Source organism: Orycteropus afer, unplaced genomic scaffold (genome assembly GCF_000298275.1).
Source record: "Orycteropus afer afer isolate SDZICR_OR568_19922 unplaced genomic scaffold, OryAfe1.0 scaffold00045, whole genome shotgun sequence".
Taxonomy (NCBI): domain Eukaryota; kingdom Metazoa; phylum Chordata; class Mammalia; order Tubulidentata; family Orycteropodidae; genus Orycteropus; species Orycteropus afer.
Genome location: NW_006921632.1, coordinates 5,704,624 through 5,731,183, shown reverse-complemented (window position 1 = coordinate 5,731,183; position 26,560 = coordinate 5,704,624). Strand labels below are relative to the sequence as shown.

The window sequence follows — 26,560 nt, the reverse complement described above, 5'->3', positions numbered from 1 at the left end:
TGATCCCCAGGCTTTTGGATCAAGGAATGGAAATGGCAGTGATGCTGAAGCCGTTCAGCAGTTTGGGTTTGGTCCCTCATCCACCACCCTTGTCAGTGAAGCCTGGGGGGGTCCTTGATTCTTAGATCCAAGGCTGCTCCTGGCCATTAAGCTGCCACTACTGACACTACCGCTTCTGTGCATTTCTTTACAAGGTTGACAAAGAGGGAGGTTTGTGGAGCACAAACTGAGAGGCTGAGGGAAGAGGTGGAGGAAGGGAGCAGGGCCAAGGCCACACACTGCAGCACAGTTCACACCCAGTCCAGACCAGTCCGGTTCCACCCCACTTTGGTCCCATGCCCGCATTTGAGTCTCATCCTGTTCCTCCCCTGCTCCACTCACCCACACAAAAGTCTCATCCTGCTCTCTCCACACCCTCCGCTCCTGCCTACAGGCAGCAAGATCAAAGCCACCAGGGATGTAGCCACTGTTCTTTCACTTCTTGGAAGAACAGAGCCCCTAAGCATGGAAACCAGTAGAACCAGGGAGCTGTTGGCCTGGCCCTGCCTGGGCCCACTGGAGGCTGGGCTTGGCCTCCAGGTCAGGCTCAGCATCACCTCCGTCTGGTCACAAAGAGTGTCCATATCAGTGTGCCTCTAGAGAGCTCTTGTCAAGGCGTGTCCCCTTTTTATAGGAAAACATTCCATTCTGGGATTTCTCAAGTCATTCTGAAGACAGAGAAGCCAACCCAAGTCTGTGCAGGATCAATTTAATCAATTTTGCATTGGTAGCTAGGCATCTCTAGTATCTGCTCCTATGTAACTTACTTTGGCCACAACTGCAGGGCTAGACAAGAATTCTGGGGCAAAGGAGGCTTGGGAGGACAGGGAAGGAACAGACTTCAGCTCAGCCATGGGGAGAGAAAGTGAAGAGAGAGTAGTACTATCTGAGTCAATGCATATGGGGGGTGTCCACCAAGGGCAACCCTCGATGGCACAAATTGTTAATCACTTGGCTGCTAACTGAAAGGTTGGTGGTTTGAGTCCACCCAGAGGTGCCTAGGAAAGCAGGTCTGGCTATCTACTTCTGAAAAACCAGCCAATGGAAACCATATGGAGCACAGCTCTACTTTGACACACACAGGGTCCACATGAGTTGAAGTTGAGTTTTTGGCAGCTGATTTAAGGGCTAGTGGCCAAGGGCATGGAAGAAAAGGAGGGTCTCAGGTTACTTAGTGGAGAGGCTGGCTCAGGGTAATCTGGCTGTGGTAGTTTAGTTTGTGTGTCAACTTGGCTGGGCCTGGTTGAGTGGCTGGGCAGCTGGATGCAGTATTCCCCATGATGAGACTGGTAATGAACTCCATGGTGGAATCTACTGTGAGCAGCTGAGTAGCTAGCTGCCTTAGGGAATGTGGTTTGCTTCCTGTATATAAGGAGAAGCCTTGGGGAATGGTCTCTAGTTTATGGCATGCTTGAACCCTGCATGTAGCCGTGTCATTGCACAGCAGCCTGCCATGCTCTGCCGACCTTGGGACTTTCAGTGGACTTGAATTAATGGCCTGCCATGTGGTTTGATAACATCAGGACTGTGTCTTTTTACTTGTCGACCTTGGGCTTGGCAGCCTCAGTAGCCAGCAGCTGTCTGAGTGAAGCATCAGTGGGCTGGGAGCAGGAGGCAGAGCTGAAGCCAAGGCTGAGGGCCTTTCACCCAGCCCCTAGAGCCTGGCACTATGAACTTGGACTTAAAGCCTCCAAATTGTAAGAATAAACTCCTGTTCATTAAAGCCATCCCATTTGTGGTATATTCTTGTTGGAGCAGCACTAGGTAACCAGAACACTGGCTAAATGAGTAACTTTCTTTCTAGGACAGTTTTCCCATATGCTTGCTCAATCCGGCTCCTTAGAATCACCACACCTCAGCATCTGGGGAGGGCCTCGTCCAACTCCCCACTAGAGCGGAGAAGGATGAAGTTGCATAGCTGAGGGTTGCCCTCCACCTTAGGAATGGAAACTGGGTGCTCCAGTGTACATGTCGGCACCTTGAAATGTTTTTTCTCTGGCTGTTTACACAAAACAAGCTTGTGGAATACATGGAGTTTGCGAGCAGTAATCTAAAGAGTGGAGGAGGGAGTTGGCACCTGTACTGAGAGGAATGTGTTGTCAGTTCCAGGGAAAGGCTCTGGAGGGTGAATCCCAGGTAGAGTGCAATGCTGGGCTCAGACACCTGGCTCTTGTTTCTGTCTCGCTGCCAAAGTGGTCCTCCCTCCTTCTCTGGCTACCAAAATGTGCAACTCAACTCAGTAAGAGTGTCTTAGCTATGTTTAATGTTTTTCTTTTCTTCACAATTTTCACATTAATCTCAAGGGAAGAGCATTGTTGGATTCCTGGTATTGGTTTGCTGGGAGGAATCCACTACAGGGAGACTCCTACTTTGATGTATTCAAGTTACGAGAAAACACGCTTATGACCATCCTTTTTTTTTTTTTTTTGTACGTATTATTGTTAGTTATATATACAATGCCACAGAGTGTAATTTGCTGATGTTATCATACTCACATGTTCACTCACAGATGTTCAATGTTATGATTTACTGTTCAAACCACTGCCATACAGCAGGTTACATATGGACTGGTCTACAGAGAAGTTTGTATCAGTATTAGGAGTCATAAAGGATAGAAAGTTGGATAATGTTCAGCTCTAATGACATACAACAATTGAACTGTGCATGTGCCTGACAGCCGTTATGACTCTAACTTTGTTAAGACACTGACGCCAACTTCATTGCAGACCAGGCCTATGGCATGATTTTATTCACCATTTCATACCATAAGATTGTTAATTTCAAATAACATATTCAGCTTACATCAGAAGCAATTTACAACAGAGGTGTCTGAACAGAACCCAGCTGTAAATCAGGGACTACCTATAACATAGACCCAGCTGTCTCAGGGCAGAAACAAACTGGGAAGCGCTGGGTTTAGTTCTGTGAATTACCATCATCTAGCTGCAAATGAAGGTCCTTGGGTAGTGTAAACAGTTTGTGATCAACTGCTAATCTAAAAGATTGGTGGTTGCCACTCTGCAGAGAAAGGTCTTTGAAAAGATTACAGCCAAGAAAACTCTGTGGAGGTCAGTTCTACTCTTTAACACATAGGGTCACCATGAATAGGAACGGCTAACAAAGGGATTATTTTTGTTTAGCAAGAAATGTAGCAATTTAAGATACACTCAGGGAAGGACACAGGGAAGACTTAACTATGGGGAGGAAGTGGGAGGGGAACTGCTGCATCGTGGTAAAATGTAGTCAATGTCATGAGACAAAGTGGATGTGAACTGCTGTATGGAAAGTGAATTTGCTCTGTAAACTTTCACCCAAATCACAATGAAAAAAAGAAAGAAAGAAGTGTAGCAATTTAGACAGTAATTGATGGCTTCCCTACACATCAGAGAGATCCACAATAAACAATAAACAGTACTTCATATTCATTTCCATCTAGCACTGGCCAATATCAAGCACTCTCCTACTCCCAGTGTTCCACCACCGGCTGTGCACATCGGTATCTAGGCAGCAGTACTGAGCAGTCGCAGCTCTGCTACAATGACAGCTATTGCCACTACATGAGATAATAACAATATTGCTTGATATTTCTTTCTTTCCATTTTCCAACCACACTGTATATGTATGTTATGGCAATGTACCAACTGAACTTCTGAAAACAATGACGATGTAAACATATATAAATATAAAGGCAACTGCATCTACCTAAAACATCAATATTATATTGTTTTAAGAATATTGAATACTTCATAAATATTTAAATGTAAGTACTATGCATGCCATTATTGAAATAATAAAATACTTGTTATAAGCTATATCACACAGCAGACCTGTGATTGAATCCATAATAGAGGCTCTCCACTCCAGTAGAACTCCTGATACCTACCTATTTTTGCAAAAAAAAAAAAAAGTCTCAGTATGATCAGGAAGGGTGCATAGTGCCTAAGGCACTTGACTGCTAACCAGAAGGCTGGCGGTCCAAACCCACCAGCCACTCCTCGAAAGGAAAGTTGGGCAATCTACTTCCGTAGTGATACTGCCTCAGGAACCCAAGGAGTCAGATCCAACTTAATGGCAGTGAGTTTGGGTTTTTTTTTTGTTTGTTTGTTTATGGTCAGGAAATAGACTTTTAATATAATTTTGGGTGAAGGATGCCTTGGTCATATGTACCAGTAAACCTGACTCCTATAGGATTTTGATATTATTCATAAGTCTATGTGATCAATCCTTTCTCCTCTCTATCATTTCATTCTGGTCTCAATATTGGGTGTTGGGGTTAATGCAGGTTTAATTTAAAAGGGGAGTATAAAGATTAGACTCAAGTCAGTTGGAGTGGACAAAGCATGAACTAGGAGTTCTAGATCTGACTCTGCCACTCTGCTTCCAATACTACTAGAAAACAATCCTAGGCTGGACACTGAACCCCCTTTGGGCTTTTGTTCTATAATCCAGAAAATACTGAGGCTAAACTAGCTCCAGTGCTGGCCCATCCATAGAGTCATGCTGGGCTGGCTGCATCAGAAGCACCTGGTGCACTGCCTAAAATACAGATTCCTGGACCTACCTCCCTGAAGGAGCCCTGGTGGTGCAGTGGTTAAACACTTGACTGTTAACTGATAAGTCGGTGTTCAAACCCTCCAGCTGCTCTGTGGGAAAAAGATGTGGCAGCCTGCTTCTGTAAAGATTGCAGGCTTGGAAACTCCATCAGGCAGTTCTGCTCTGTCCTATAGGATCACTGAGTCAACATCAACTCAATGGCAATGGATTTGGATTTGGTTTTGATTTGGGGGCTACCCTAGAGATTCTGATTTAGGTGGTCTGGGGTAGGGGTCTTTATTTTTGGGAAGCAGTGGATGGGTGACCTCCAAGCCTTCTTCTAGCTCAGTCTAGGATTCTGTTTCTCCAATGTCACAGAACATCTTACCTGAATCCTGGTATCATCTTGGCAAAACCAATGACCTTTTGGATGCTGTAACTGACCAGGTCTGCCAGGTGGGGCAGCATGGAGAGCTGGGACAGGTCTAGAGTCACAGAAGGGTCATCAGAGTCTCTTCCACTCAGGTTCATGTTGGAGAAACTGGATGGCTCCATCATGTCTGGGGGAAGAGTGAGGTAAGAAAAGGAAATATTTGAGGATATTCCGGCCAGGCCTCCTTCTCCTTGCCCCTGTGAGGACCTCCTGTGACTAGATGTCTTCATAGGGTCACTCTTCAACCCCAGGCTTCCCTCTGGGACACCTCTTGTCTGTTTTTCAGCAGTGTTTGGACAGTAAAATCAAAGAGCCAGAGAAACTTGGAGAAAAAATACTTCCTTAAGCCCTGATTTTCAGCCTGGCTTTAAAGGCCTGTGTTACTGTCTAACGACTTCAAATCTGAAATGAATTTGGGTCTAATGAGCTTGTGAGGAAAAATGTTCAACCTCACTAATGATCAAAGAAATGCAAATCAGAACATCTATATTTTCACTTAAAAAACTAGAAATAAACCCATTGCCGTGAAGTCGATTCCCACTCATAGCAACCCTACAGGACAGAGCAGAACTGCCCCACAGGATTTCCACGGCTGTAATCTTTACAGAAGCAGACTGCCACATCTTTCTCTTGTGGAGCGGCTGGTGGGTTTGACCTTTCAGTTAGTGGCCAAGCGCTTAAGCACTGTGCCACCAGGGCTCCTAAAACTAGAAATAAATATGCTTAAATGCTGATGCCAGTATCAGATGTGGGGAAGCAGGCAGTCAGTCCCATGCTGTGCTGGAGTGTTAACAAGGGTGTAAGTTTATGCTAGCAAGCGAGAAAGCTATTGGACAATTATTTGTTCTCTTTGAAGTCCTGCTTTTATAAACTTATCATAAGGGAAAAAAATCAGAATGAGTGCAAATATTTAGTCACAAGTATACTGCAATGCTTATGAAAACTGGGAAACTGTTTAGATACCTAATTATAGAAAATTTAGATATGTTATTATACATTCATTTCCTAGAATAGTATGCAGTCATTAAAAATGATATTCTAGGTGTATATAGAATGACATGGAACTATGATACAATTAAGGGAAAAAAACCAAGTTACTAGGCTGTATGAAGGGTAATTCTATTTCTGAATACATATATGTGTTGAAAAAAATATGGGAAGGAGATACACCAGGTATTAACAGTGATTATATTTCAGATTAAGTGACCACAGTTGTTTAAAGATTATATGGATAGAAAGGGAGAGATGTAAATATGCATAGATGCACATACATATATAGTTGTATATTATATATTTATTTAGTTTATATTTTCTAAATGTCTACAATGAACATGCATTACTTTTATATAATAATTGTTAAAAATTAAAAATAAAAACATGTTTGAATTTTTAAATAAATATAGTAAAACCAGAGAAAGCCGTGACCTGTGTAAGGTGGAAACCTGTCAGAGAAGGAAAACTCAAATAATGTTTTCCATTACTAGAGAGAGATAGAAAAGTGGTAAACTGCACACTATCTTGCAAGATCTGTTAAAGCAAAGTAGTCCTGTGAGTTCTGGCTCTTACAGGTTTCACTGTATACATTCTACTGAGTATATCACTGGTGGGAACACTTCAAACCAATTAACTTCTGATGTTCTGTGCTGTCAAGTGAATTCCAACTCCTAGCAACCCTGCAGGACAGAGCAGAACTGCCTCAGAGGGTTTCCTAGGCTGAAATATTTAGGAGAGCAGAACACCAGATTATTTCACCCGTGTAGCAGCTGGTGGGTTTGAATCTCCAACCTTTCAGTTAGCAGTTGAGTGCTTAATCACTGCACCACCAGGCCTCCTTCTAACTTCTGATAGGTGCTAAAAACAAAAACCAAACTCACTGCCATTGAGTCGATTCCGACTCATAGCGACCCCCATTTGGGTGTCCAAAGGCTGTAAATTGATGGAAGTAGATTGCCCCATCTTCCTCCCAGGGAGCTGCTGGTGGGTTTGGACCACTGGCCTTCTGGTTAGCAGCCAAATGCCCACTCCTATATAATAGGGAGGTATTTTTTAAAAGCCAAAGTACAGACCAATGTATAACTTATATAGACTCATTCATACAAATGAACACGCCATCACATGAAAAGAGCAGGAAGGTGGGTAAAAGAACACCTATACATGGGCAGGGTCCCTACAAGGGGAGAGGCTCGGAGGGTCAGTCAATCCATATAATGGCCAGTGCTAATCAGCTCCTGACCACCCCTCTCCTAAGACTTCCGGGTGGGCAGATACAATGTCCCTGTCTAGTTGGACATCAGGAGCTCTGGTAGCATAGTGGCTAAAGCACTTTACTGCTCACCAGAAGGCTGGCGGTTCAAACCCACCAGCCACTCCTCGGAAGGAAGGTTGGGCAATCCTACTTCCGTAGTGATACTGCCTCGGAAACCCAAGGAGGGGTCGCTATGAGTCGGGGCCAACTCGACGGCACATAACAACAACAACAACAGTTGGACATCTATCCTGGATCTGTGTGCTGAGTCTGGAAGTACCATATCTGAGAATGCTAGTCTTTTGAGGAAGATAGGGCTTTCCCATGCCTGCCCTCCTGTAGTCCCCAGCAAAGGACAGCAGGGTTGGGATGAGGTAGGGGGAGGATGGACACAGGCAGGGGAGGGAAAGGAAGGAAGAATGAAAAGGAAGACAAAAAAATGACTTTAAGAAAAAAAGCATTACACCCAGACGGAGGTGACAGGTCCTCCAGGGCTATAGGGTCCCCAGGGCTTGGGGGAGAGTGGGCTGCAGTGGAACCCACATGTTCTCCTCCCCACACCAAGTTTCATTTACCAAAGGAACCAGACTCAAAACACTGTTTAAACATCCCCCCCATCCAATACACACTGGGGAGAGAGCCACAGCAGAAGACTGACTTAGAGGAAAGAGCTTGGACTTTGGAGGCTTAGCGTCCTCTCAGCATGGGTCTTTGGAAAGTTAACCCTCATCCATAAACAAGAGGTTGTTCTGAGAATACTCTGTGAGGTCCCTTCATATTAGGCAGCCTTCTGTCCCAAGCTCAGTGGGTGTGGCCCTCCTTACCTGGAGGGGTTGAGTAGCGATCTGAGGAGGAGGAGTCACCAGAGAAGCTGGGTGTATTTGGTGAGGAAGAGCTTGAGGGATGGCTCTCTCCATTTTCATCCCCATGAACTGGAGGCTGGAAGGGAAAGACAGGGTGTCAGAAGCTTACATTTCAGGGCCACCTTCCTGCCTTGGCCCTGATCTCTGATGGGAATGGCTTGAAGCAGGGGAGGGTTTGGGAGGGGATGGCCTTCCCAGTGCCAGAGGGCAAAGCAGCCACGCCCTTCCTCTGGTTTTGTGCCAGGAGGCCCATCGCCCTCTGTCTCTACTTCCCAGGCCATGACTAAACCCAGTGGCTCCCCACAAAGTCACTCATCCTTCTAGTCATTAGGTGGACATACCCGGAACTGGCTGAAGTCGGCATAGGTGGGATCGTAGGTCTTGTGGTGAGCATCTAGCAAGATAGTGATGATGCGTTGCTGCTCCTCGGACAACCTGGGCCGCAGGCTGTCCTTCAAGGCCTCCTCCTCCTTCCGCTTCAGGATCATCTCTCGCTTCCGCTGCACCTCCTCGTCCGTCAAGATGACTACAGAGAGGGGAGAGGAGATATAGGGGTGGGCCCGCAGCTTCTTCAAGTAACCTCTTCCAGTTGCTGAAGGCACAGTATGCTGGGGGGAGGGTCATTCTACATCATACTGGGGGATCTAGCCCAGGCCCTCCTGCCTTGGGGGCTCACGTGCCCTGTGTTCTCCAACCTCATAGGGTGGAAGGAAAATGAGGCTTTCTATGATAAAAAAGGCAGACCCATGAGAGAGAAGGAAAACAAGGATTTGAGAGCCAGGATGGTCTGTGCAGCCAATGATCTGGGTTCTCAAGACCAAGCTGGGAAAACTATTTAAACATTCTGGGCCTTTGTTCTCTCAGTTGTAAAACGAGAAGATAGGGCCCTGTAACTTCTAATGTCCACTTCTTGTTCCTTCCTCTGTAAATTGGGGAGGAAGGGGGAGATGGGTAACAACATCTACCTCAAAGGGGAGAGTCTTGTGAGAATTTAATGTATGCCTGGCACAGCAAGATGCTCAAAAAATGTAAGTTCCCTCCCAACCCTCACACCCACCCCCATATTCCCTGGTGCTAAATGAAACATTAGATGAGGATGAAAAAGAAACTGTGTAGAAATTCTGTGTTGGGTGCCAGGGTATACTGAAAAGACTCCTCTACATAGCCATCTGTTCTGGTTACCTAGTGGCACTCTGACAGAAATATAACACAACTGGGATGGCCTTAACAAACAGGAGTTTATTATCTTACAGTTTGGAGGCTTTAAGTCCAAGTGCAAAGTGTCAGGCTCTAGGAGCTGGGTGAAAGCCCCTCAACCTTGGGGTCCAGCTCTGCCTCCTGCTCCTGGCCCAATGGAGCTAGAGGCGTTTCTTCACTCAGACAGCTGCTGGCTGCTGAGGCTGAGAAGCCCAAAGTTGACAAATGAAAAAAAAAAAAAAGGCACAGTCCTGATGTTACCAAACCACACGGCAGGCCATTAATTTAAGTCCATTGTAAGTCCCAAGGTCGGCAAAGCATGGCAGGCTACATGCAGGGTCCAAGTGTGCCCTAGGCTAGAGACCATTCCCCAAGGCTCCTGCTTATATACAGGAAGCAGACCACATTCCCTAAGGCAGCCACTCAGCTGCTCACAGTAGATTTTCCACCATGGAATTGATTACCAGTCTCATCATGGGGAATACTACCACCAGCTGCCCAGCCACTCAACCAGGCCAACTACCACACCATCCCCAGTTCCACATTTCCAGACATGGAACTCAGGGATCTGATCTACTCTGACCAATTCAGACAGACTTTGCCTCTTTGGTTCCCTGGAAAACAGCCTCTTAAAATTTTCATGACCTCAAAGGAAATTTTCATGACCTCTTAACGTCCCTGATTCTAACACCTCATGTGACTAATCTAGAAGATGTCCAGATGTTAGGGTGTCCACCATGGGGAGGCCCTACACCACCCTCAAGCTGGTGCAGGGGTTTCTGAGGAGGTTCTGCCTCGATGTGCTGGGCAGCTGCCTGGGAGGGTTGGTTTGGGAGCAAGGATGGCTGGCACAGCAGCCAGGCAAACAGACCTCCTGGCCAGGGCTTGCACAGCGCTGACGGCAGGAGTGGGCACTGGGGCCCTTGGCCTGTAAATACTTGCTCTGTGCGGGTGCTGCCAGGGCATCTGCCCACAAAACTGGAAAGTTTCACAAGAGTAGGGAAAGGAACCAGAACCCTGGAGTGGGTGGGTTCTGGGCTTTGAGATAGCCCCACTGGGTGTCTTCAGGTGGGAAGAGGACAAGAGAGGTTTGTGGGGGCTGAGGGAGAGCCTATGGGGGATGGGAGTGGGTGGCTGGAGTCACAAGCACCTCAGAAAAGGGCTGCCTGGGGCAAAAGATGGAGCATTCCCTGCACAGCTGAGGTAAATCATACCAAGAGGAGGTTTGGGAGGAGGCTACACCCAGTTATTGACTCACCTGCCCAAAGAGTTGCCAACTTTTCTCCCATAGAGGGTGTCTGCTCAGACCCTAAAAGGGCAAGCAGGGTGGGAGAGGAAGGAACAGGGAGCATCCAGGAAAGGCGGTGTGCAAGGTCCCTGCCTGGGGAATCAAGATTAGGTGTCTGGTCTTTCCTGCTCTCCTCAACCGGTGGGCAGGGTGAGGAGATGAGACTGGAGCTAGGGAGGGCTGGCTGTGCCAGCCACACCATGGATGCCCAGACGCATGTTTCTCAGCCTTACAAGATTTTGATACACCCCCTGTGAATCTATGGGTGTCACTCTCCTGTCCAGAACTTTTCCCAGCTCTCCACTGCTCACCAGGTCCAAACCAAAGACAAGGTTTGCCATGATGTACCGTCTTCCTAACCAACCCCAGTCTCAGTGCCTCTGGACATAATTTCTGTTCTATTTAAGTTGGTATTGCTTAGATGTGAACATGACTTGCTGACTCTCACATAAGATCTCTTATGCAAGATGCTTGGGTCTTCACTTCCCATTAGCTATCCATTCTTTTTTTTTCCATTTGACACCACATCAATCTGGTAGCTATCCATTCTTTAACACCCAGCTCACAGGCTTCTTTTGCCATGAAGCCTTTCTTGATCTCCCTGATCTGCACTGATGTCTTATTTCTTATTCCTGCTGTACATTTAGTCTTTCTCTTGGTACACAAAAACTCTTATTATCCTTTATTATTAACAATCCTTTTTTTATTACATAAAACTGGCACACAATTGTTTTCACCTCTATAAGATTAATAGTTCTTCTAATAAATGTCTATAGAGAGAGCCTAAGAAGTTCAAGATCCACTAGACTGTAGGCTACTTGAGGGTAGAGGTCACATCTTACAATTCCCGTGTTTCTCCCACAGAGGCTAGCCTAGTCAGGCTTCCTGGCCTTGCTGCTTGATCAACAGTCTGACAGACTGATTGTACCTGCTGTGTGCAGGTCATTGTTCTGGGCTCAGGGAAGGACGCTGAGAAGTGCACCAATGCTGAAAGTGTCCCACAGTGTTGGGAATTGCTCATACTGCCTGCCTGCCCATTGGAAAACTGAGCAAAGCTTTGTTGTGGTTAGCTGTCATTGAGTTGGCCCTTGACTTATAGCTACCCCGTGTGTTATAGAGTAGAACTGCCCCATACGGTTTTCTTGGCTGTACTCTTTAGGGAAGCAGCTCTCCAGCCTTTTTACCACAGAGCAGCTGGGAAGTTTCAACCACCAATCTTTAGATTTGCAGTCAATTGCAAACAGCTTATACTAGCCAATCCCCTTACCTCTTACATATTAAGAATTTTGTGCAAAATATTTTCAATATTTGTCATAGAATACTTGTAAGATCATATAACCTTTTCTTGATGATTCAGAGGTATCATCCTGACAATTACTGGGCTTTGTAGGAGCACAGCCATGACCTCACAGGTGTATGGGACCATTTGCCTTGCACTGTATGACTCAGCCCGCCATGTGAGTTCTTGTGCTACTTCTCATAGCTTTCAATCTCTCCTTTTCTGTTAAGCTCTGTGTTGTCTCTTCTTATTGGTGTCTGCCTCTAGAAGTGTGCCTTTCTTTCCCTGTTATGAATTAAATTATGTGCCCTCAATATGTGTTGTAAATCTTAAACTCTGTGCCTGTTATAATCTCATTTGTGAATGGGTTGTCTTTGTTAAATTAATGAGGCAGGATTAGTGTAGGGTATATCTTGAGTCAATGTCTTTTGAAATATAAAAGCAATTAAAATAAGTGAGAAGAGGACAGATGGGGTAAGATAGATGCCAAGATGCATGGGAATCTCCAAGGAACCAGGAAGCAGAAGCTGAAGAGGCAAGGACTTTGCTCCAGAGCCGACAGAGAAAGCCTTCCACTTGAGCCAGAGCCCTGAATTCAGACTTCTAGCCCCTAACCTGTGAGAAAAGAAATTTCTCTTCATTAAAGCCATCCACTTGCAGTAGTTCTGTTATAGCAGCATTAGATAACTAGGACATTCCTTAAGAGTTCCTTCTAATCTTTTGAGAGCTGGAAAGTCTGATGACCACATTTTATGTAATAAAAAAAGAATGTTAATAATAAAGAATAACAGAGTTTTTATGTTCTGAGTCCTATTCTAAGTGTTTTTTAATACATTAATTCACATATATTCAATCTTTGTACCAGTCCCCTCAGGCAGGTGCTATTATTATCCCCATTGTACAGATGAGAGAACTGAGGTCTAGAAAGGTTTCTATACCCTGGCCAAAGTCACACAGCTAACAATTGCTGGAGCTGGTTGGTATTCAGCCCTGAGCAGTAGAACTGTAGAATCCATGGTCATAACCACTGCTCTATACCACACTGATTATAACTGAGCATGAATGAGTGCTTCATAGAACTCTGGTTCTCAACCTTGGAGTCTCGACACATGAGTGTTCCGATCAGTTTTGAAGGGTATGAAAATCAAATTAAGTCACAAAGTTTGTAAATGATTTACTTTTTAAAAATTAAGTTGAGGATCAAGTTTAACCTTGTGGCATTTTTCCTCCCAATCACTTGCATCGAATAGCAACCCCTATCTTCTGTGTAGACAGCAGAGGAAAAAATGCTGAGACCCACTGATATCAAACTGGGGCTCCCCTGGGCCTCCAGGAAGGCATCATCGTCTGGGAACTGAATAAGCCATCCATTCTCACATCTGTAGATTCTATTGCCATTTGGGATATAAATCATCCACATAAACCCCCAAAAAACAAACCCGCTGCTATTGAGTTGATTCCAACTCATAGCGACCCTATAGGACAGAGTAGAACTAACTGCCACAGAGGGTTTCCAAAGCCATAAATCTTTACGGAAGCAGACTGCTTTGCCTTTCTCCCACGGAGCAGCTGGTGGGTTCAAACTGACAACCTTTTGGTTAGCAGCCCAATGCTTTAACCATAGTGCTACCACTGTGCCTTCTTTCATATAAAGCATTACTAATTCCACAGGAAGGAGTTCTAGTAGCATAGTGCCTAAGAAACTTGACTGCTAACCAGAAGGCTGGCAGTTCAAACCCACCAGCCACTCCTCGGAAGGAAGGTTGGGCAATCTTCTTCTGTAGTGATACTGCCTCAGAAACCAAAGGAGGAGTTGCTATGAGTCGGATCTGACTTGACGGCACATAACAACAACAATAATTCCACAGGAAAAAATTTTAATCATTTCCTCAATCGATGAATACAAAAACTACCACTGCTATCATTTAGGAAGACACATGTTTTGAAGTTAAAAGCCATGGATCTAAAATAAGAGTAAATAGGCTCAAAAGAGTATTTGATTGGTTCCCCAGGGAATAAAGTACAGGAGCTTTGGGACAGACTCTGTGCAGTCTATATGGCTACTCAGTAGCTTTTTTGACTTTGTTCCAGTGCCCTGCTGAGTGTGAAATGGCTTGCAAAAATGATCCCATGCAAGACATGTTCTCTGCCACATGAAGCCTAGAATAGAATTGGAGAGTCAAGATCTACAAATATGAAAAAAAATTTTTTTAAAACATTTCAAGATGTCAGTAGTGGCCTGTAACAACAATAGGGAAGAGGTCCTAAGACTTTGCCAAATGAATGGCACAGACAGTATCAGGTTTGGGAGAATTTTGCTGATGTCCTGACCAGTGAAAGATAAAGAAATACTGAGGAGCATAATGGGGAGCTAATATCCATTCATTTAACACATATTTGTTTAGTTAGGAGCTCTGGTAGCATAGTGCCTAAGGCACTTGACTGCTAACCAGAAGGCTGGCGGTTCAAATCCACCAGCCACTCCTCGGAAGGAAGGTTGGGCAATCCTACTTCCATAGTGATACTGCCTCGGAAACTCAAGGAGTGGTCGCTATGAGTCCGGGCCGACTCGACGGCAAATAACAACAACAACAACATACTCTAGTTGCTGTGCTAACACTGGGAAGCAAAGATATGCATCTGTGAAAGCATTCAGCAAGTTAACATAATAGATGGTTTTGTGTAGCACAGGCACAGCATAAACAAGAAGCAAGAATTCAACCATAAAATTTCTTGGGATTCAGGGAAATAGTCAACTAGGACTTGAACAGAGAGAAAAGGAGACTTCTACTGGAACAAAGCTGTCTTCAGCCTATCCTCTAGGGCCCCAGGAAGTGTTGGGGAAATGAACAATGGAGGCGGTTCTGACCACTGGTGGTGCCTGAGGGGCTGCCCTGGGGTAGAGCCCACAGGCTGACCTTCGGGAGTAGTCAATGTGGCCTTTAGAAGCAGAAAGATGCAGGATAAAATTCTAATACCATCATTTTATTGGCTTGTTGTTGGCTGCCTTCCAGGTGGCCCCAACTCATGGAGACCCCAAGCACAGAAGGAATGGACCGTTGTGATCCATAGCATTTTCATTAGCTAATTTTTGGAAGTAGATAACCAGTCTGTTCTTCCTAGTCCATCTTAGTCTGGAAGTCCCCCTGAAACCTCTTCTACATCATAGCAACACAAAAGTCTCCACCGATGTGGTGGCTGTGTATGAGGTGTATTGGCTGGGAACTGAACCTCGGTCTCCCTCATGAAAGATGAGAACTCTACCACTGAATCACCACTGAACCCCTTTATTAGCTGAGAAATATGATATTTTGGCCCCCCTGAGTATTAGTTTCCTCATCTACTAAAAAAATAGGAGTAAGAATTCACATATTGAGGGCTTGTTGTGAAATTAAGGAGCCTAAGGCATTTCACTAGGAGCTCTGGTAGCATAGTGCCTAAGGCACTTGACTGCTAACCAGAAGGCTGGCGGTTCAAACCCACCAGCCACTCCTCAGAAGGAAGGTTGGGCAATCCTACTTCCATAGTGATACTGCCTCGGAAACCCAAGGAGGGGTCTCTATGAGTTGGGGCTGACTCGATGGCAAATAACAACAACAACAACAAGGCATTTCACTGCTAACCAGAAGGTTGGCTGTTCAAATCCACCAGCCACTCCACAGAAGGAAGATGAGATCATCTACTTCCATAAAGATTTGCCTCCTTGGAAACCCAATGAGGGTCACTATGAGTTGGAATCACCTTGATGACGGTGGGTCTGGTATTCTGGTTGTGAAATTAAATAAGAAAATTCATGTGCCTGGCGCAGTATCAGGTACACAGTAAGTGGTCAACACTTTCCATCTCCACTCCCTTTCCCTTCCTATGTCTCTTCTATAGAAGCCCTACCTCCCTGCCCTGGCCAGAAGGGAGCCTGAGTTTTCAGCTCCCTCCCTAGGCAGCCCTGGGGCTGTCCTTTGGTTTTACAAAAATTAAAATTCAATTGTCTCAGGGAGGCCAGGCCTTGGAGACAAGGGCATGCTCAGGTGATAAATAAGCAGTTCTCCTAGGGTTCTGATCAGAACTCCAGGCCAAGACACACAAGACACTTGGTAGTTGGACTGAGCTAACCTAAGGCAAGGCTACATCTCTTCCTGGAGGATGTTTCCTTCAGGGCAGGCAAAAGCTCCTGCCAGGTGCTGGCTCAATGTTTCTATTTGAAATGGAGCTTAGGGGCCCAACCTCTGAGAGCCAAGTGTCATCCTTAACTCAGTTATTTCAGCTCCCTGCCCTGGCATCATGATGAGCACGGGCAATGGCCTCTATTGAGTGTGTAGCCAGGGCAGGGAACATGGGACTCCATAAGGGCAGGCAAACCAAAGGATTAGCTCTGAGGCTAAGGTTGGGAGGCACAGAGGTGATTTGGGGCTGGGGTGAGCATCCATTTCTGGATTGACAGTCCCTCACCATGTGGTGCTCTGGGGCGGGAGCACCAAGATGCACCCAAGGCCTGGTGCTGCTCCTCACTGTGATTGACTGGATTCTAGTACCAGTTCGGCCACCAGCTGGCTTTCCAACTCTAATCCTGATATTTTTACTTTCTGGGCCTCAGTTCTTCCTACCACAAATTAAGAGACTATCTTTCTTCTTTTTATTAACTTAGGATAGCCTGGGACACAAGAGAAGAGACATCAGTAAGCTTGGCTTGACCAGAACTGCTGTGGCACAGCCTGACTGACTCCCAACACACAACACTGAGCTCTTCTTGTTGGCTTCTTGTCCGGTAGTGGCTCTGAGCTCCTGGGGGGCAAGGCTGTGCTAACCTATACCCCGTTTGTGTCTACCCTCAAGCCTTCCACTAAGTGAATGTGTAAGAAGCTTCATAAGGCTCCTTCCTTCATAAGACCTCAGCCTCCACTTCTTCCAGAATAAACACAAGAGTCAGGGTGGGGCTGGGGCCTGGGCTAGACAGTCAGCATGCCCAGGCCTGCTTGCTCCTGTGGGGGTAAGGAGGAACGATGGCCTGGAAACTACTTCCAGTGCTGTCTGTGTTGGCTGGGGAGCCAGGATCAAGACTGAGGGACTGTGACCCACAGGGGGAGCCTTAGTCAAGGCTAAGGGGGAGGCTCTGGGCATTGAAGTTGAGCTCAAGGTGAGGACCTCAACTTCCTCTTTTTCCCAACACCAGAGAATTTTTTTTTTCCCCATTAAGGAAGAAATTTCCCATCCTTGTACCTGCCCTCCGGGCACTGCCCTCCAAAAGCAGTCATAGCCAGGAGGATTTCTAGAGGTGCTTGAATCTTAGCAGCTCCTCCTGAGACCCCTCAGGCTTACAGCTTGGAAGGGCACAGGCTCTGTCCTCAGGCCAGGGGAGGGGATACAGGGTACACATTGCAGACAGATGTGAGCAAGGAGAGCAGGGGCTATGGGTGCAGAGGGCATCTGAGCCTAGGCTGGCCCAATGCCCTCACCCCCAGCCTAGGAAGGGCTTGGCTAGCCCCTCCCACTGTCTGCTGAATTCAATGGACACTCCAGTTACTAAGTAACTAGTACTACAGCTGGGGCAGATGCAAAGTCCAGGGGTTATTTTTAACGTGGGTCAGAATATCCCTGTAAATCTGTGCCATTAGTCCTCTCCACCAAGCCCAGAGCTGGATGGCAAGTCCTATAGGATCACTTCTCTTTCTCTATCTGCATTCAGAGGGCCATTCTAGACCACCAGTGCTTCCCTTGCAGAATCTTCTCACCTAGCCTCCCCAGGCACCAGCCTTCAGATCTGTCCCTGGGGTCAGTGTGGCTGGAAGGTTGGGATGGAGACGGAACAGTGGATACCAGCTAGACTCTGAGTATTTATTCTCTCCCATCACCCCTGCCCCACCCACAATAGCCCTCTCCCAAAAGCTGAGGCCCAGAGACCTCTGGGGTACATAAATTGCATCCTTTCCCCCCAGGTGCAGGGAACAGATAGGTGTAAGAATAGTAATGAGGTTACTGGAGGAACTAAGTGTTCAAGAAGTGGTGCCCTGCCTTGCCCTCATTGTAGGCATGACTTTAGAGGGTGCCCTGCCAGCTTCCCAGACAGATAAACAGATTCTAGAAAGGCTCAGGCAGTCCTTGGTGGCACAAATGATGAACCGGCTTAGCTGCTAACCAAATGGTTGGGGGTTTGAGTCCACCCAGAGGTGCCCTGGGGGAAAGTCCTGGAGATCTATGTTCAAAAAACTCAGTCACTGAAAACCCTGTGGAGCAGTTAGAAGGAGTCTGGGTGGTGCAAGTGGTTTGCAATCAGCTGCTAAGGTAAAGGTTGGTGGTTCAAACCCACCTTCAGCTCTGAGGAAGAAAGGCTTGGCAATGTGCTTCCATAAAGATTACCTCCAAGAAAACCCAATGGAACACTTCTACTCTGACACATGTGGGGTTGCCATGAGTCAAAATCAACTCTACGGTGACTGATGTTTTACAGAGGCCAAAGGACTCCTTGCTGCATTTGGTCCTAGAGTCCTGGTTCCCTGCCCCAGGCTGCCTACCCCACTTACACCCCATCTTTGGCTCGGATGCCAGCAGCTGAAGAGGAAGGGCAGACAGACCTCACTGGTCAAGCCGGAATGAATGGTAGCCACTGCCTTCCCCCAAACTCAGCCCAGCCCCACCCCACCCGGTGGCCCCAGGACACTCACACTCCTTCATCATGCCAATGTCCACGCAGCGCTTGAGCCGGCAGGCTTGGCAGTGACGCCGATTGTCCTTGGTGATGCGGCAGTCTCCATTGAAGGGACAGGTGAACAGGGCCTTCCGTTTCATGCTTCGCCTACCAAGAGAGCACATGTTCCTCCTCTGGTCACCAGCCTCCTTGGTCCTCAGCCCTGGCTGTGGGAGGAATGGCTCGGTGTGGCTGTGACCATGGGGATCTGCCGATGAGTAGGTTCTGGCTGAAGAGCCTTCTCCAGATGTTCGTTTCTCCCATAGAGGACTTGGGGCCAATCCCAGCCCATGGGCCACTCTCAGTGACCACCCACCTTGCCCTGCCCACCCTCTAGGCTGTGTGTGCTGACTGCCCCCTCTTCCTTTCTTTCATTGCCTACTCTGCTCCCACTGTTGCTTATATTTACCTTTTTATTTTTACTGTGATAGATATGTAATAAGATATTGCTGTTTCAACTGTCTTCACATTAATGCCACAATTCTGTGTTGTTAATTATGTTTATATCATTCAAGCATAGTCCTTATTCATTCCCAAATTTTCTCATCACCCTTAACAGAAGATCAGTGCCACCTAATCAGTGGTTCCCCTCCCTCCTGCCTGCCTCTGGTTATACTTATTTTTACAGTATTCTACTTCCCCCTTTTTTAATTACGCAAGAAACATATGAGTACAATTTCATAGCAAAAAAAAAAAAAAAAAAATTAAATACTACAGTCTACAGAATAACCTTTACTGCTTTTAATTAGTCATTCTGAGAGGCAAAGAACTCCAGTTTCAGCTTTAAAGTGCTACAGAGTGCAGAGATCTGTGACTGCGACATCCTCTGATCCAGAGAGAGACATGCACACAGGGACAGACGGAAGGGAGAAAAAGTCCAGAATGAAGCTCCAGATATCGAGACAACCGTCCAGAAAGGGAAGGCCTGACGCTGAGGCAGACACAGCAGGGGCTTTGCAAGAACAGAAAGACACCAAAGGAGTCTTAACTAGGAAGCTGGCACCCCTCTCATATCCTATGTCAGAGTATATGTGTGCATGTGTGTACGTGTGTGTCCCATGTGCATGTGTAAGCTCAAGGGCTCATTTCCTGGGAGAGATAGATTTCACATGGGTCTGAGACTCCCAGAAGACTCAGAGCCACTGCTCAGTCCAGAGCTACACCCTGCCCATCTCACTGCTGCCCAGCCCCTCAGAGCTCTGTGCTAGTTCTTAATCCAGAATGTCTCCTCCACCACAAGCCATACCAGATGGGGCTTTGCGGGATGGGGGCATTGCATAAACAATAACTCCTCTCCAGGCTTCTCATCATCCATATTTTTTCTTACTCCTCCCAGCCCAGCAGGGATAAACCAGTTGCTATGGTGTAGATTCTGACTCATGGTGACCTCAATTGTGTTAAAGTAGAACTGTGCTCCATAAGGTCTTTGGTGGCTTCTATTTCAGAAGTAGACCTCCAGGGCCTTTCTTCTTGGGCACCTCTGGGTGGACTCACACTGCCGAACTGTCAGTTATCAGGATGGTGTGTTAAACAATGAACCAGTCAAGGGCTCCTCCAACAGAGGTAGGCCCCACTTTTGCACTAGGGCAGGTGACAGGATTTAGCTTCGGAAGACAGCAGCAGAATCACTTTCTGCATGAGCAGCAGCACCTTCTAGGAGCTGCTAAGTGTGGAGTTGGCCAAGCCTTAGAAGCCAAGGCCCAACCCAACCCTTTCCGTCCTCTGGGGATGAGCTAATGACATCATCATTTCCAGATGTCAGAAACTGGTTATGATTCTTGGTTAAAAAAAAAAAAAAAGTGACTCACTGCTCACAGTCACCAGAACAGACGTGGAGTTTAGGGCAGACACACTTAACAGTTCACATACTGTTCCAGCAAAAGGACAGATGGGGATCAAACCACCTGGGTCCAGGTGAGAGTCCAGGAGGAGAGAGCAGAGAATGACTCTGCCAGCAGTTACAGTCAGACAGAGAGAACACAAGTGACCAGTAGTATAATCTCTTCATTTTATAGATATGACCACTGAGGTTTAGAAACTTATCAGTAAGGCTAGTCAGCAAGAAATTAAGGCTCTCATGTTCACGGGTCTGAGGGTCAGCTTCTAACTTCTTGGATTAAACATATCCTGACATCATTCCCAGAAAGTCAAGGTGCCGAATGAAGCTTAGCCCAAGGGCCAAAGAACTCAGGTGGCTGGCCCTGGAGCACAGCTCAAGGGGAAGGATGAGCCAGTGGTCCAGGAAGTAGCTGCTGTTGGTTTTGGACTTTGGCCTCTGGAACCATCCTGCCATGACCTTCATTACCCAAGGGGCCACCAGCAGACCCAGGGTTGTAAGCAGTGCCATATCTAGCCTGCCTAAGGTCCAGTCCTGCCTCTGCAGTAACCACCCTGTAAAATATGCTGGGTTTTTGCCCACCTTTGTGAAAACAAGAAGCCTTTCTCCCTTGAGCCTGTGGCACCTTTCTAAAGGAACAGGAAAATATGGAAGTACCTTGGGAACTGTAAGGGCTACCTAGAAATGAGATACTATCATAACCACAGGGCATCTCTATATATTCCAGGACATGAGATTGGTTTCCAAACTCTCCTTTCCACTTTGTGGTTCTTGAGGCTTTACCTGTTACCACAAATACTCAGGCCACAGAATGTCCATAATTCTCAAAACATACTGGAAGGCCAGAAGTTTCTAATTCAGAGCAAACTTTCACTTTTTGCTTTTATTTATTTATGTATTTAAACAATCAGGTATTTTGCCCAAGGGCTGAGGGGCTGCTCTATCCTCCCACCCACCATCTTGTCTGGCTTGGAGCACTTCCTGCTAAACCTCAGGGCCATACGCACCTAGAAGAGCTCATACTGTTAGCTAAGGCCAGGTGGCATCTCCAGAAATGTGAGCCAAAGCCTCTCATCACCCCGGTGCTGGGAGCTTCCTGAGGCTTCATCCACCCATCAGGCAGCAGGAGAGAGATGGCCCCAGCACCCTGTAGGGACTCCCATCCTTCCTCAGCACAGCTCCCTCAACTGCAAAGCTGCTAGAAAAGAGATTTGGGAAGTTGCCATCTTTCTTTTCCCTTTCTCACACACAGGAAAAGTTGGAGATAGCCTCTCAGACCAACTTTGCCTGGCAACAGGAATGGGATCCAATGAGGCTAGGGGGTAGGAATAAAAAAGAAAGCAGACAGAAGGTGGAAACAACTCAAATACCCATTAACAGATGAATGGATAAACAAAATACACATGGAATATTTCTCTGCCATAGAGAAATGAAGTCATGATACATTGATTGATACAATATTGATGAACCCTGAAAACAGTATGCTGAGTGAAGTAAGTCAGGCACAAAAGGGCAAATATCTCACCAATGTGAAGTACCTAGAATAGACAAATATTTAACGATCAGAGTCTAATAGTGGTTACCAAGGGTAGGAGAGTGGGAGGGAGAATGGGGAGATTTATTGCTCAGGAAGCACTGAGTTTTTTTTTCTGGGGATAGACAATTTGGCAAAGAATAATGGTGAGGCTGAATGACATGATTGATGTAATGGATCTCACTGAATTGTATATATGAAAAATGTATATGAAAATTGTATATATGAAAAACGTTGTGTTATCAGTATTTTTACAACAATGGGAAAAAAAACTAAAAAAAAAAAAAAAAAGGCAGAGCAGGGTTCAAAAAGAAAATACTGGAACCAATCATCAAACAACATGGTATCCTCGCCTCCAGCTTTACAGCTGTAGTAGAGTATTGAAGAAAGGAGAGAAGACAAAGAAAGAGAAGAAAGGGAGGGAGGGAGGGGGAGGAGGAAAAGAGAAGAGAAGAGGGAGAAGAAGAAAGAAACATTTTAAAGTTCTGAGCTCTTTCTATGAGCCAGGCACACTCCCTCATGGTAGTGCTTGGGACCTTGCCCAAGATCCCGCCCCAAGGAGGGAAAAGACCTGGGACAGAACCCAGCCTGTGCTCTTCACACCTTTGCTACACCTTTGGTAGCCAACTCTTTGCTGGCTCCTTTAAATACAGAATTAGAGGAAAGGGGCTAGAACTACAGCTGGGAAGATGGAGAAGAAACATCCTAAAGAACACCTGGGGTGTGGGGTCAGTGTTCAGGTGATGGGAAGCTCTCTCTCTGGTTCCAGTAGCCAGACCCAGGTCTTCCTGGAACCCAGTTCCTGAGCTGGCCTTTCAGGTGTGTCTGGCCCAACACGGTTGTCAACTGGGCCACAGGTCCTATCAACTTATAGCCCTGTTCTTCTCGGCCGTTCTGCCCTTTAAGAGCACTTCCACACATGTGGCTGTCATCTAGTCTCTGCCCACGAGGAGTCAGGGCAGCCAAACTGCCCAGCCCTAACTCTGTGCTTTGTCCTGAAGATCCACACCCGGTCCTGCCTTCCTCCCAGTGCTAATTGCCTGTGAGCTGCTTCAGTTTTGAGAAACAGGAGCCTCAGGTTTCCATGGGAGCCCATTGTCTCAGCTGCTCTTTCTCAGCCTAGACCCTATAATCCTCTGGTTGGTTAGAAATTATACCCCAGCTCAGGAAGAGGGGTAGGGGTGGTGCAACCAGGCTAAATATAGCTGCAGTTTCTAGAAAGCCAGGGGTGAGAGAGGACATTGACCAATTCTCTTGCCAGAGACCAATTCATCAAAACATGAAAGAGACAAGAAGTTCACAAAAGCATCAAGCGCCTTAGGCAGGGCCTGAGGCCTGGGACAGTAGGGCCCTTCTTGATTCCTGCCAGCAGAGAGAGACACATCTTGTAGAACCCAAGCTGGGAGTCAAGTACCCCCTCTCTGGGCTTTGTCTCCACCTGCAGCTCTGAGTATCAACAAAGACCTCACTATTTGGTATGGATACAGGAGATTGATGGAGCTGCTGACAGGAAAGACCTATGCTATCCGGTAGATGGGGCCTACACAGTAGATTTGTGTATGGCTGCATCAAAGCGTTCTCAGCAGATGGGTTAAAAAAAGTACCCTTAAATGTAGGTTAACACTGGTAAAGATCACAGGCTTTCCCCCCACCCCCAGGGCAATTTAGCAGTTCAAACCCACTAGCCACTCCTTAGAAGGAAGGTTGGGCAATCTACTTCCGTAGTGATACCGCCTCGGAAATCCAAGGAGGGGTCGCTATGAGTTGGTCCGACTCGACGGCACATAACACAATGGATGTACAATGGTGAGTATAGCATACTCCCATCTGCATACATGTATGTACACACACACACTTTTATAAAGGAAAAAAACCTAGAAGCAAACACAAGGAACTGGTAACAGTGATAGCTTCCGGGGAGGAAGTAGGGAACTAAGAGTTGAACTGAGAGAGACTTCATTTTATATGGCCTTTGAATTGTTTGAATTTTTTTTTTTAACCTCACGCAGGCATTACATTAAAAATGAATAAATAAATACAGCACCCACTATAACTGTTTAAAATTTTAAAATGAAATGCAGGCTTTGATGAGATAGAGCTGCTTGGGTTTGAATCCTAAGGCACCACCTTAACAAGTAACTTAACCTCCCCATGCCTGTGCTTCCGCACGTGTAAACAGAAACAACCCTTCAGAAGAAGTTGTAAGGATTAAATAAAGGAAACAGGGCCTGGAGCAAAGGTAAGTACTGAGTAAAGGATAGGGTGGGGGAAGAAACTGGTGGGGAGAAACATCGGTAGGAAGTGGTGAAGGGTGGTATTTAACCATCCCTATGAGAACGTGAGACCCTGAGAACAGACACCATGTCTTACATCCACCTCTATGTGCCCGGTATCGGGCTCTGCAGGCAGTAGAGGCTCAAAAACGATTGCTGCCTTACATAGCGTTGCTCCTGATGTCTAGACCCCCAACCTTGTGCTAGTTCCAGCGACCACTGTCCTTTCCTGTTCCTTCTCAGCACCAAGCCTCTGACTGACATAAAAGACAGATCCTCCTGGCCCAGCCTGCCCTTTGTCATACCTGGTATTTAACTCCTCCTATTTAAGAAATTCTTCTCAGATACACTGTTGACCTATTACAGTCACTCACGTTACAAGTTCAAGGTAGAGAAGAAGAGGAAAATATTGTCTATCTTCAGAAACTAAGACGCTAGGAAGGGATTATAATAGCTATCACTTATTGAGAACCTACTATGTCAAGACTTCAATCTCCAAAGCTCTTACCAACTCTTCAGAGTAGGTATTATACCCATTTTACAGGTGATATTAGAAAGCTCAGGGAAGTTAAGTAACTTGCCTAAGGTCATACAGCTAATAAGTGTGAAAGCTGAGATTAGAATCAAGCTCTGTTTGATTCTAGAGCCTCTCAGTATGTTCTTACATACTATGGTCCTCCTTATGAAGTTACCATCTCTTAAAATCCAAACCAGAGCAGCAATAAAAACCATGCCCCTGAAAAGTCCAGTAGCAGGAACTAGAGACTGTTGGAAGAGATCTTCTAGGACTAAGAAGTCACTAGGATATTAACAGACGGATGCTTGGGAAGTGTGGAGGTAACACATCTGGCCTTCCTCTCCACTGGCCCTATGCTTCCCAAGCAGAGAGGATCTCCAGGATTGCTGTTAATTAATGCAAATGAGCTCCGATTGACATGCAGAGCTCCTAAATGACTAATTCAAAAAACCAAACTCACTGCCAGTCAAGTCAGATCTGACTCATAGCAACCCCTCCTTGGGTTTCTGAGGTAGTATCACTATGGAAGTAGATCGCCCAATCTGCCTTCCGAGGAGTGGCTGGTGGATTTGAACTGCCATCCTTCTGGTTAGCAGTCAAATGCCTCAGGCACTATGCTACCAGAGCTCACATAAGGTTATTTTCTTCTCCTTGCAACTACTTTTGTGACAACTCCAATGGCCTCTCCTTCCCTAAATGCTAATACTCAGTCCTCTTCTATACATTACTCTTGGTCTTCCGAACATTACTCTTGGTCTATCCATAGGTAACCCCACTTATTCTCTTACATCTACATCCTTGAGCAGCTGTGGAGGAAGACCAGCTGCCAAGCTGACATAGACAAGGTTCTCTCTAGTAACATCAACTTCTTGGTGACTCATTTACTTGTGCCCACAGAATACCCTGTGTGGCCACTCCTCCCCTTCTATTTACTCTACTGCCTTTAAGCACTTTGAATTTTTAGCAGCTGGACATCTGCCCCATTTCTCTGTTGTTGTTGTTGTTATTTGCCATCAAGTTGGACCTGACTCATAGCGACCCCTCCTTGGGTTTCTGAGGCAGTGTCACTAAAGAAGTAGACTGCCCAACCTTCTTCCTGAGGAGTGGCTGGTGGGTTTGAACCGGCAGCCTTCTGGTTAGCAGTCAAGTGCCTTAGCCACTACGCTACCAGAGCTCCTCTCCATTTCTCTGCTTCTCTTCATATAGAGGCTCTTGCAAGAGCTACAAATAACAGCTGGGTGAATTTCCTGAAAGCCAGCACATTCCTCATGTTCCTGGATCCTTACCCGCTTGCCTTTTGCCCCATGCACTCCACAAGACCCATAATTAACTTGGTTCTTCGGAACCCTGAATTGGCAAACAAGAAGACATTTCTTCACATTGTCTTTGTTAGCTTGCCGCCTCTAATATACAGCTTTACAGTGTCTTGAAAAACGGCATATTAACAAAACATTGCAGGGAGGAAGAAGGCAGATGGAAAGCAAACAACAATCTGTTTCTCAAACTTGCCCTCCAGGACTGGCTCTGAAATTTCAACATCAATCTCATTCTCTTCACCAAAGGGGTTCATCTGACTTTCTTCTCTGCTTTTTATATTTTCCCCTTATATCAGACCCTGGAAAAATCCGTCTGTGGCCATGGATTAATTCACATCCAATGATGATCATTTTATATATATATATATATATTTTGTTGTTGTTATGTGCCACCGAGTCAAACCTGACTCATAGCGACCCCTCCTTGAGTTTCTGAGGAGGTATCACTATGGAAGTAGATTGCCCAACCTTCCTTCTGAGGAGTGGCTGGTGGGTTTGAACAGCCAGCCTTCTGGTGGTTAGCAGTC

The 26,560-nt window shown here is 46.2% G+C and overlaps 1 protein-coding gene across 1 annotated transcript in view; it reads right to left on the bottom strand.

Moving 5' to 3' along the window:
* Positions 1 to 26,560, bottom strand: part of VDR (vitamin D receptor) — a 37,248-nt gene that overhangs the window by 6,545 nt on the left and 4,143 nt on the right. The window contains exons 4-7 of the mRNA XM_007937894.2: positions 18,534 to 18,664; positions 8,455 to 8,639; positions 8,075 to 8,189; positions 4,961 to 5,132 (exon numbers count right to left, since the gene is read on the bottom strand). Coding sequence (XP_007936085.1) covers positions 4,961 to 5,132; positions 8,075 to 8,189; positions 8,455 to 8,639; positions 18,534 to 18,664 — 603 coding nt within the window. The remainder of the gene's footprint in view (positions 1 to 4,960; positions 5,133 to 8,074; positions 8,190 to 8,454; positions 8,640 to 18,533; positions 18,665 to 26,560) is intronic.